General features: G+C 39.1%; 1 protein-coding gene across 1 annotated transcript in view; it reads right to left on the bottom strand.

Annotated features, from left to right (window-relative positions):
- Positions 1-12183, bottom strand: part of RBM39 (RNA binding motif protein 39) — a 28697-nt gene extending 16514 nt beyond the window's left edge. Inside the window, exons 1-5 of the mRNA XM_009886316.1 lie at positions 12133-12183; positions 10281-10330; positions 6071-6265; positions 714-779; positions 553-606 (exon numbers count right to left, since the gene is read on the bottom strand). Of these exons, the coding sequence (XP_009884618.1) occupies positions 553-606; positions 714-779; positions 6071-6265; positions 10281-10330; positions 12133-12183 (416 nt within the window). The remainder of the gene's footprint in view (positions 1-552; positions 607-713; positions 780-6070; positions 6266-10280; positions 10331-12132) is intronic.
- Positions 12184-12451: the final 268 nt, after the last annotated feature.

The raw sequence follows: 12451 nt of genomic DNA on the forward strand, positions 1-12451 counted from the left end.
CCAAAGCAATATTGGTTAAATTTAACTGCATTAATTTAGAGAATAATCTCATTAGCATCTATCTAAATCTAATTCCCTTAAATGAGAAGCCTAAGAATGGATAAGCACCTCCTGGATTTTCAAGGTACCTGGTTTCTCTACAAACAACATCAATACATACTCAATAGTAGAAAAAGCATTTGTACAGTACTTTTCCATTCCATACTTAGGATTACTAAGTAAGATTGAGCAGAAATCTAGCTAATTTAAACTACAATTAACAGGAAAAAGATTGAGAATGCAGAAACACAAAAAGCAAAGCAAGACTTGTTTTGCACACTGACGTCATTTACAGTTGTACACTGTAATTGGGGGGGACAGGGGAGTGGTTTATGACATGGGGAGAAAGCAACACATTTTCAACGCTTTCCTCTCATGGGCTTTCTGAATGAACACCAGCATTACTTGTGAGTGTAAGCTGGAGAGCAACTAGTCATGCATTATTTCACCATTGCTTTTCCAACTTCAACTGGACAAAAAAAAAAAAAAAGTGAAACATGTACAAATTCCTACCTAACAGGGCTCTTGTCTTTTCTGAAGGGACTTTTGCTTCTGGAACGTCGTCTGCTGTAAAGAGAGATCAATATGATTATAAGAAAACCTTCAAATATACCAGTCTGATTTTAAACAAAACCTATTAATGATGCAATTAAAAGTAGAGGAAACTCAGAAACCTTAATTTGATGCTGTGAGGCAGACCAATCTTCCCTCTGATGGCACTGTTGAATTTTGGACCAGAACTACAACAAAAGCAAAGATAGACATTACTCACCAGAGTACCTGAATTCAAGATTTCCTGTCTGTACTCACATTATATCGCAAGTGCTCACCCACCCTTGCACCTGAACTTGTAAACATTTTCCATTAGAAGCACCCATAGCATGCATAAGCTACATGCAGCACTCCAAACCATAAAGTACAGAATACGCTCCCTGCTTAGTTTCATCTATGTCCCCAAACCCAGAATACACATGACTCCAAGGAAGAACTAAATCATGAGCCAGCCAGACATGGCATATTTGTATGTGCAAAATACTCTGAGCTACAGCTACTGTTGTAATATTCTTTACGTTTTTTTATTTTTCATCCGCATGCATATTCTACCTACTGATGACTGCACATGACCTTAATGGCCTGGAACTCAGTCTCAGAGGTTTGAGCAAAGTTGTGCTCGTAGGACTATTTGCTCAAATGTAACATTTTAAAACTGAAAGTGTCATGAAATTTAAGGTGTAAGTGGAAATAGATCCCCGCACACATCTGCACGGGACACATTCACTAGTATTGTCACAGCCTTAGCCAATAAAGTGCTATGAATATGTAAATGCAGCTTCTAAAGTTCTTAATTGACATCAAAACACAGAGCCATCTAAAGCCAGCAGTTAACCTTATATAGACATGTCACCACAGAAGGAATCCAATCTCTTGGCTGAATCTAATTTTAGTTCTCCAAGCTTCACAGAGGCTGTTCGACCAAATGGCAATCCGCCCATTACTTCCATGTTAAGGACAGTTCTCTTGCTAGTTATTGTGGCACAGGGTAACAGACTGTGACATGAATAGTGAGATTCATCCTATCATGTTCTCCCTGAACTTGATCTTCTTGTAGATACAAGGCAAAGAACACCACCTGCTAACGTTCTTCCTGTATATCCACCAAACGGCAGAGGCACTGCTGCACAGACTGAATGCTAGGGGGTTTGTCTTTCCATCTGCACAGAATTGATTCTGCTGTGGCTACAAATTGATGTGAAAACACCCTGAAAGATACAGCAGTCTGAAGACATTAAGTAGTCTTGCACTAAATGCATTAGTCAACCAATTTGTCTGATAAACGTCTTCTTGCTACTCAGTGGAGCAGTAATGCTTATAGTTAAACTCAGCATCCACTACAACGAGGAGGATGCCCATTTTTAAACATGTCATGACACAGGTGGAATTAGTGGGCCAAGATCCAAAACCATGCCAGCCAGGTTAAAGCAAGGGAAATATGGCCCTCTATAACACTGGAAAAAAAAAAAAGATAAAATAAAAAAAAGACCATTTAGAAACTACTCATTAGGAGAAAATAAGACATAAAAACCAAGCACGTGTTGAGATGAGATCACTATTGATCAGAACAGATTTTTTTTGTTTGCCTAGGGTAAATTACTCCATTTCCTACTCAAGTTCAGACAAATGACTGATGAGAGCACCCATTCAGGTTCTCCAATGTCTATGACACATACTGACAAAAGCCGCATCTGGAAATATTGGTACTAATTCCAGAGGCTAACTTATCATAGATGGGATTACCTTGCATCTTCATACCTCCTGACCCAGAACACGGTGTTCTTCATTTCAATTCAAAGGCAACAAGACGAACCAATTACAGTGACTCCAGAATATTAACATGCAGACCAAGCAAATGATGGTCAATAACCAAGACCACAAATTTTTAAGGAAACAGTGAAAGAAATGTTTTAAGAGTTTGTCGAAACCTAATGAAAAAATACCTGAGAAGACACACAATAACAGTTTCCAAATACATGCATAAAAAAAACAAAACAAAACCAAACAACACAAACACAGCCACACAACTCCAAAAATCTCTTCATTTTCACTCTTGACAAATAAGTAGTATCTTATTTACATGATTTAACGGGAGAAACATTAAAAAACCGCAGCAAACTAAAGCCATACAGACCGCTAGAATAGACTGAGCAGAAAGCTGCCTGGGGCAAGATTATGGCCCAAGTTACCTTCTGAAGATCCTTTTTCAACAACATTCTCTGGGATGCATTTCTTTGGGTTTTTCTAAGCAGACTTGCTTGTAAAGCTGTACATCAAGGGAATCTTCTTCTCTCATTCTACTGCCTAAGAACTCTTTGCAATTGTTGCCCAGTTACTGCTATCACATACGTAAGCACCGAGTCACAAGCAACTTATCTTTATGTCTAGGAGTTACCTTCTTCTTAAGACAAATGCACTAAGTCCTGTGTAATAGCCAAAGGATGGCTAGGTATGTGTTTTCCTAAACCTATGTGATGCCACATGGCCCAAGAACAATAGTCAGGTCATAAGATAGCTAGTAAAATACCAGCTTTCACCTGTTCAGTCATAGCCAAGACTCCAACAGAAGTCCCAGACAAGGCAAGCTGTGGCTAACAAAGTCCAGGAGAATTACGATGAACTTTCAGTCCCTAGGGGATAACCCTGTTTTCCCAGCAGCTGTGCCCAAATTCTTGGTTCCAGAATAGCAACAAGACAGACTTCTACTGTACATTAGCAGGAGCTGGGATTTGTCAGACAGGTATCTAAGCAAGCATACTCGGTCAAGTTCTTTCTCCTACGAGACCTAATAATGTAACTGCAAAACACTTAAGGGGCAACATATGCGAGAAGAGTAACATTAAAAAACCCTGTGAGCACTAAGCAATGCAAGCCAGTCACCCAATTTTAAAAAAATAAAATATTTCATCAGTATCTCAGGTTAAAGATGATGAATTCCAAGTCCTTGGGTTCTCTGTGGCACACTTCTTTTCTTTCAGAATTAGCTATACTAGACTTTCTCTTCTCACTATCATAGAGACACTTCTACATCACCCCTGGCAGCAAAACATCTCAAGTTTAGAGATGCTAGCTTGAAAAGGGGCCTTTATGAAGCAAATGAAAAAGCTCACAAGGAGGAGGAAGAGTAAAAAGTACAAATTTAAATCAAAAACCATCACAAAGCACTTTAAACTAGATGTTGCAGTCAGCTACAGCAATGCCTGCAGCAAAACCAACTCAGAACTGTCTGAATAGCCTCACAAGGTGAGATTCCAGACTCAAATTCTCCAGGCCGTGAGAGCACTCTGGCAATTACTTTTGAAACACTGAGCTGATGGCACCGCTACAAACATGGTTTCTTCATACGGAAGCACCATTTTTGATAGATCCAAAGGCATCTGATCCAAAGGAGGCTGATGATGCAAGAAGCTTCATCTCCAGAACTTGTGTCTCCCTGAAAGTCAGCGCCTGTTATACAGCTTTTAAAGCTGAGTCTCTGTATTGAATAGGGGAACGAACGAACAATTCTTCTCCCTTCTCTTTCACACCTTCTGATCCAAAACTAGAATTTTGGAATCATGTTAGCACGTGTATCACTTCAACAGCATCACCCATGACCTTACAAGTGAACAACAGCCCACTGCTAGCCACACAACAATCAGTACCAATGCCTCTGGGATGCATGTAGTCACCCTACATCAGTCTTCCACTAAACTATTTTAAATGCTAAAATTCTACTTCATGAAGTGAAAGCAACAATTAACCAACTGAAGCAGAAAACAGAACACAACACTGGCGAACCAAGAAGCACAACCTCATATCCTCAAGGGATACTAGATTATCTCACCTTTTTGTTCCCTGTCTCTCAATACCAGAGAAATCGCCCAGAAGAGCTACGGAAGAGTGTTAGACCCCATTTACCTTCCCAGCATAACATATTTTGATGCGTTGTAACAGGCATGGGTTATTGTAGTAATGTCCCCGCTTTCAATCTTTACTTGAGGAAATTATTTTTGAAGATTAGAAGACAAACTCCCAAGTTTCTCCAGGTATCACACTGGAGGGAGAAGACTAACATACAGAAGGCTGAAGATCTTGATCAAGGTACTCTGTTTATGACGAAGTTTGGAGGCACAACAGTGGCACTGGCACAACTCAACTAGCTACTGTAATCTTACAGGTGCCAAAGAGCTGCCAACTGCGCACAGCAGAAATCTTCAGAGCTGAAGCTCAGAGCAGCTTTACAGAGGCTCTGACAGGCCAGATACTTGAGACAAAGTAAAAGCAGGGCTGATATGCTCTATGATCCTCAAGTACACAGGACTGATGGAAGCAGAGGATGCCACTGCATCTGAGCAAACAAAGGAGTTGCAGCATGTCTTCACTATGAAATGCCAACAGGTGACTCAGTGCAAAATGAGACTCAGACTTCAGGCATTTTTTGTTTGCATTCTAAGAGTACCAAGAGGAATGTGTTCCCTGGATTGGGACCCAACCACCTAAAAAACATTCACATGCAGAAAACTGTACACGCCTGCAATTTATCAGAAGCTAAACACCGTATTCTCAAACATCTTGAGAGAGATTTCTCCACTGATGGGGAAATTACATGCCATGATTAAAAACTAATCCTTTTCAAATGCCTGCTTCTGACATGATCTCGCATTCTGAGATTTGATAACAGTTGAGATGAGGCCTGGACAAAAGCAGACATAAACAGTAGCCTCAGGTAACCAATGAAAGCCAAGCATGCAGCCCAGTTCTGTTTTTCCACTTCTCTGAAGGCAAAAAGAGGTAATGGGGAGCAAAGGCGAGGACTGGAAACACAGAATAAATACCAATGAAAAAAAGGTTTTTGAGAAGCGATTTACAGCTGTCAGGAACCACCTATACCAGACATTCTATCAAGCCAAAGGTCTGAGAGGAACTGAAGAATTCTTCCACAGCCTCTGAACAAGTTTCAGAAAAAGCAGGGCAAATATGCAATGCATGAGCATTACTAAGACAAGACACTTCCAGTCTGGATACATAAACACAGGAAACGCTTATGCAGTAAGTGTTTAAAAGCAGCAACCCAGTAAAAACCTTTAGTAACACAAGCAAAAGGTTTTATGAGCATGTAACCTAAGTCACAGATTACTATTCCTTTTTTGACAGTTAAACCATCAGGACCATATACTGAAGATAGTTAGGACATATAGAAAACTTGCTTGTTATTTTAATTTTGTGATAAACTTTCTTTTCCAGTCACTTGTACAGATTCCTTCACTTGTTTTTGCATCTTTCTGCGTTCAGATAATGATGAAAACTAGCAGGAAGAACTGGATATGTTACTGTACTCCTCTTTTTCACTCCATATTTATTGACATTCTTCAACCGTAACCTCTCACCTTCTTTTCTGAGATGATTAGTGACCAATTTAGAAAGCAGAGAGTGAAACTTTAAGCTTTGACATCATACACTGAAGCAGCACATACGCAACCCTACATAAATAACCTACTAGGGACTTCTATAGCGGCCTCTGAATCTGCGATCTCTACTTCTAGAACGGGTGCGTCTGCGTTCTTTGCTTCTGCTCCGTTTCCTTTCCCGGCTTCTGCTCTTTTTCCTTTCCCGATCTCGGCTCCGTTTGCGTTCCTTACTTCTGCTCCTCTTCCTGTCATGGCTCCGACTTCGGCTCTTGCTCTTTTTTCTCCTGAGAAAGAAAAATGTAACTTTGGTTTACACATGTGGCTCAGTGTTATGATTTACCTTACATTCCACAGTTCCTCTAACTGTCTGATGTCACAGACATTGATAGGAAAAAGTTTCTAACAGTTGCTATTTAGGCAAGTTTACTTTGTTAAATGGGTGGGTAAGCATGTCAGCAGTCTTAAAATTTATCATGAGCAAAGTGCTCCAAACCATTTTTTTTATTTTTAATTTTATAATCACTAAAAAAATGTTTCCAGGAAGACTACAAGGACTGAAAAAATATTTTCTGCATTAGATCTAGTACATACTAAATGCAGCACTTCATGTGTCTTTCAAACATAATTTAAATACATCATCAAGACGCTAAGAATAAATTATATTTTTACAGCAAAGTAAAACAAAACACAATAAAAATAGAAAGGAAGAGGCAGGTCTGAAAGACTGAAAGAGTGAGAGGAAGATTGTTTTCTCTTGATACTCCCTGGTATCAGTCTTAACACACTGCTTTCTCGTCTTCTCGTTTTGGGCCTTCTGATTATATACACCATCTTTTTTCGAAGTGGTCACTCCTATGCTTAAGAACTTTGTATGCCGCCCCCCCTTTTAAAAAAGTTCATCCCTGTTACTTTCTATGGACATGTATAAACAACAACTTCTAGATAATTTAAATTACTAAAGTAAAAATCTCTCAGCTACCACATCTAACTGAACCTTATCACCACTAGTAGCTTCTGCTCTTAAATCTCCACCTAGGAAGACCCATTAAAACTATCTCAGTATTTATCTCTCAAGAGAAACACTTTGTGATTTGGTTTTAAAACCTAGACTACTTCATTTTTAATTGATTATTTATCTACAATACCCCATCAGTTTCTCTACTATTTTTGTATGGACAGAGAATTTGCTGCATCAAAACACGATATTCAGAAGCTTCACAATCCCCGTTGACCCCACTCACAAATCCAGAATGATCTACATCAACATCACTTAACCACACTTCCTACTGTAATGCAGTTTGTACCAGTTAGGCATGGATAGCATCTCTCTCCTCAGATCCATCACTTACCAGTATCACCTTAAGGTAAAACCCTCAAACACTAATAGCTCTGAAAAATGCTACCTGTAGCTGAATATACTGGCCAGTACCAGTAACTGAATAACTGCAACAAGTCTTCAGTAAAGATATCAACTATTCACTATCCAACAGTGAGCTGAACCCTCTTTGCACGCAAAAACCTAATGAAGTTCAACAAGGGCAAGTGTAGGGTACTGCATCTGGGGAGGAATAACCCCATGCATCAGTACAGGTTGGGGGCTGACCTCCTGGAGAGCAGCTCTGTGGAAAGGGACCTGGGAGTCCCGGTGGACAACATGATAACCATGACCCAGAAATGTGCCCTGGTGGCCAAGAAGGCAAATAGCATCCTGGGGTGCATCAACAAGAGTGTGGCTAGGTTATCCTCCCCCCTCTGCTGTGCCCTGCGGAGGCCACATCTGCAGTACTGTGTACTGGGCTCCCTGGTTCAAGAAGGATGGGGAATTGCTGGAAATGGTTCAGCGAAGGGCTACAAAGATGATCGGGGGATTGGAGCACCTTTCTTCTGAGGAAAGGCTGAGGCACTTGGGGCTTTTCAGTCTAGAAAAAAAGACGACTCAGGAGGGTCTTATCAATACTTATAAATACTTAAAGGGAGGGTGCCAGGGGAATGGGAACAGTCTTTTTCCAGTGGTGCCCAGTGATAGAACAAGAGGTAACGGGTACAAACTTGAACGTAGGAAGTTCCATCTAAACCTGAGGAGGGACTTCTTTCCTGTGAGGGTGGTGGAGCACTGGCACAGGCTGCCCAGAGAGGTGGGGGAGTCTCCTACTCTGGAGCCATTCCAAACCCACCTGGACGCTGTCCTGTGCAACTGCTGTAGGTGCCCCTGCTCTGGCAGGGGGGTTGGACTGGGTGGGCTCCAGAGGGCCCTTCCAATCCTGACCATTACGTGATTCTGTGACTCCTAGCAGTCAAGACCCGCGTTTTGCCTTCCAATCATGATTACACGGTACAGACATCTAGTAAAATTGCAGATTCTTAATCCAATTTCTAAAACAGAAATTTCTAAAACAGAATTTGACAATTATTGAAATTGAATATTGAAATACTGAATACTGAATCTAATGTTACTTTTTAGTTATTGGTGTTTGCTCTGGATTATGGTTTTCCTGACAGTTTGAATGTTCTTTCAGTATTGTCCAACTGAATTAGATAAAGAATATCCTCTAGATACTGATGCTCCAAACAATTTAATTGATAAGCAAAACAAGAAGTCTTGCAAAGCCTATATACACCTTAGTCTTCAGCAAGAGTACACTGTCAAAAGTCACATACAAAATGGTGTAGTTTGTTCTTTAAAGATTGAGGGGAACAACAGCTGTATCAAATCAAAATTCTGTGACAAAAAGCTTCATGCTGTCAGAGAACAGCAGTGCAAGAATAACTAACCTTCGAGCAATTGCTAACTCAAAAACTGAAATGGGGAGGTATCACAGGAGCAACATTTCTGAACAGACACAAGGGTACAATTAGGAAAGCAGAAAGAGGTCCACACAGCAAATAACATTGCAAGACTAACAGCAGCAAAACTCGCTTTCTTCTATTTTACAGTAATATAATTGTTTTCTAAACTTGTTTACTGCTTTTCTGAATTATAAAAACAAACTCAGAGCATACAGTCCAAACTGAAAATGGGACTATGGGCAGAAAGGTAATATATCATTGCTTAGTCTTAGAGAGGTTACAGCAACTAAGGAAATGAACTGAAATACGTTCTAGTCTTCTCGTCATTCTACTATGAACCAAGGTCAGAACCCATTCTAAAATTTAAAAAACACTGGTTTTCTTTCAGATCCCAGCTTATTTTGAGTTTAGCCTTCCAAACAAAAGCAAAAAAACCTACATGCCATATATATATTTTAAAGCAATAAAAATTCAGAATTTTAAAAAATAGGAACAGCTGTTTTTGATGGGGTTTTAGGGGTCTCCATATTTAGCATGAGAATGATGTTCACAGTATTGTTTAGAACGCAGATGTAAGGTAGAATCAATTTTACATCATTAGATTCCAACATAAGTTTGATGTTGGAATTAAGACTTCTCATTTCCCAAATATTTACACCTGGGAAGAAATGTTCTTTGGATCCCTTCAGTGTTTCACCTGTATAATTTCAGCAAATGACAACAGCATATATGCACCAACTTCTTAAGTTAGCAGTATATTACGAAAACACACTGGTAACTGTTTACTCAACCATCGAATTCATAATGATTCTTCCTACATCAACTATCTCATCATCAAATAATGCTTGTAAGGCAAGGAATTTATTTCACAAACCTAAAAACCTTCCATTTATTTGGGGTATTTAAGAGACTCTTACACAAAGCATTTCTCTTCAAATTTCCGATTTGATTCCAGACTGTTTGGGTCACCAGCAGGCGTTCAGACCCTGGAATTATGCTTCCTGAAGAAGGTGGGCTTGTACTCTGGTTCTTTAAGGACACTATAGTATAGTTTTACAAAGTTTTGATTAGAAACAAAAAATTTAGAAATTTTTATACGAGGGAGAGGGAAGGGATCCAACACCCTAAACCTTTTCAAGAAATCACTGGTATCTTTAAATGCTTTGCACTGTTCCAAATGACATAAAATTCTACACCAAATACATTTCTTAAATGCAAGATCCACTGCATTGCTAAAACAACAAAAAAGAAATTAAATATGCCGAACCTACCAAGTCTTTATCTTTATCTGATGCTAACACTAAACACTTCCACAACTTTGATGACGTCAGTGACAAGGGCGTAACTACATTTGTAAACAAAAGAAAACTTCATAATAGCTGCAGTTGCAGCAATTGCAAGTATCAAGCTTTTCCATTTTATTTCCCTTAACACTACTGACATGCATTCACAAGTCTACAAAAATCAGCAGCCCCGTTCCTCCCAAATGTAGAGAACTGAGAAAATACTTACTTCTTGCTGCGTTCTTCATGGCCATTGGCACTGCTCAATTTGTTCTCATCCTAAGCAGGGTTGATAGAAGAACATCGTGAGGACGAAGCGGAAACATTTCAAGTGGTCAAAGGGTAATGGGAATAGGAATAAGAAAATACAAAACAAAAATTTTAATACTAAATTACTTGTTTACAGTTTAATATGGAAAGATTTAGAAAATTTAAGTAGGCATGTTTAACCACTTTGCCACTTAAATTTAAGTCATACAATTACAAAATACAAGACTTACATCATTTAAAAGTGTATATTAAATTGTAGATACTTCCTTACATGGTTTAGAGAGCAAGTTATCCTGTAGAATTCAGCACTCAAGTGGTTAAAAGTTATTTGTATAAAATGTAAGAGGAAGTTTGAGGTTTGTGTTTGTGTGCCCCTCTGATCAGTACCACGGCTATATCTCTGCCTAAGCCCCAGTGGCTATGCTAGCAGCCAGCCACTATGGATTTCCTGTGACCGATGCCATTCCCGAGATCTTCACTCATTTTCGTTGAAGGGTTGTAAGAACTTGATGTCACCTCTGTCACACATCTCGCCCTGAAGCAAACAGGGATTCACACTGCTTTAGTAACGTCGACTCCCAAGAAAGTCATCAATAATCCACCAGTCCAGCCTAAACATTCCCTATTTCCATACCTGTTTACATGGAAAATATCCATGTTAAACCACGACACAAGAATTTTAACATAACAATTTACAAATCTCTCAAGATTTAAACGTAACTGCTAAAGAGTACATAAACTAAATATACCACTTAAAACTTACAAATGCTCATCCAAAATTCATGACATGGTTGTAGTAAACACTGCAGAATATGACTAACAGTAGCTGCTATATAATTTATATACTTTACAGTTTAATCACATCAGTTACATCAAAAGTACAATTCCTAAGCAACTTAAACTGAATACACATTTCTTGCAAAACCAGTGCTAAAGCATGCATAATGTTAACAATTCACCACCAATTGGTGAAAAACAAAAAAAGACAGTATTCATTTGCTGCTGGTTTAGGTAAAAGACATCACTACACTAATTGATAAAAAATTTTGCATAAAATTGACACTTCCTAATTAAACAACTAGGACAGAAGAATACAAGAGTTTATTTTAGAATGACACCGCAGACTGTGATACTGTCTTTTCCTTGCTAAGAACGTTCTATTCAGGGATCCAAGAATTTCCGTAAATTCGTTCACTCAGCAATTGATTTCCATCTGCCCTGTTAAAAGATTAACCGTCACCAGTCTTCTGCATTAAAAGCAAGTCTCACTCTTCTTGCACTGAGCAGACCGTTCAAATATTTACTAGCCAAGGGACTGGTGAAAAGGTTATTCTTGGAACCCTGCTGTTTTCCCAAACCACTGCATTCACCTTGTTGCTATACCAAACTGGACTGGGCAATTTTAGGAGAGATTTTGGTTTCTTGGCTTTTTTGTTTTGGTTTTTTGGGTGGTTTTTCGTTTTTCGTTTTTAAACCTAGGGGACCACGGTACAGCGATACGTCACTCAATTACTACCTTATGATTGACAGTTCACACTGGAATCAAAGGTGAATTCATGGGAGTAGAGGTGAGATATCGTTAGGCAAGTCTACAAAGAGAGATAGATGGGCATTTATTCATCACGCTGAAGTGAAACTACTGCACAATATAATTACATTAACAGTATATATTTACTTGTAAGTTACATGTAATGCATCTCCAATAAGATAAATCATGAGGGCTCCAGGGATGTTAGTTTACAGTTCAGCAGTAGTTTCATGAATAATGCTAAATTAAGGTAAAGAGGACCTCACTGGCACATTTTTCTCACCTTCTTGTAAGGAGCTTCAAGCATTGCTTCAATATCAATATCATCAGCCATTTTTCAGGACACCTGAAAGGAGAAGCAAAATCCACCTGAGACGGAAAACACCCTTGTACTTTATATTCCAAAGGCTTTTGTTTAAGAGGCCATCACTGAATTGGATCAAATTCACAAAGCAGTGTCTCAGAAGACATTTCCAACAAGAACTGCAATGAAGCTTTGCCCAGTGAGATGATAAAGAATGTGACAGAAAGCAATTACAGCTGCAAACAACAAAACACTACTGAACACACTGAGTCAGTGGTAATGCCAAAGGTATTCCACT

This window comes from Charadrius vociferus, unplaced genomic scaffold, assembly GCF_000708025.1.
Source record: "Charadrius vociferus isolate BGI_N301 unplaced genomic scaffold, ASM70802v2 scaffold225, whole genome shotgun sequence".
Classification (NCBI taxonomy): domain Eukaryota; kingdom Metazoa; phylum Chordata; class Aves; order Charadriiformes; family Charadriidae; genus Charadrius; species Charadrius vociferus.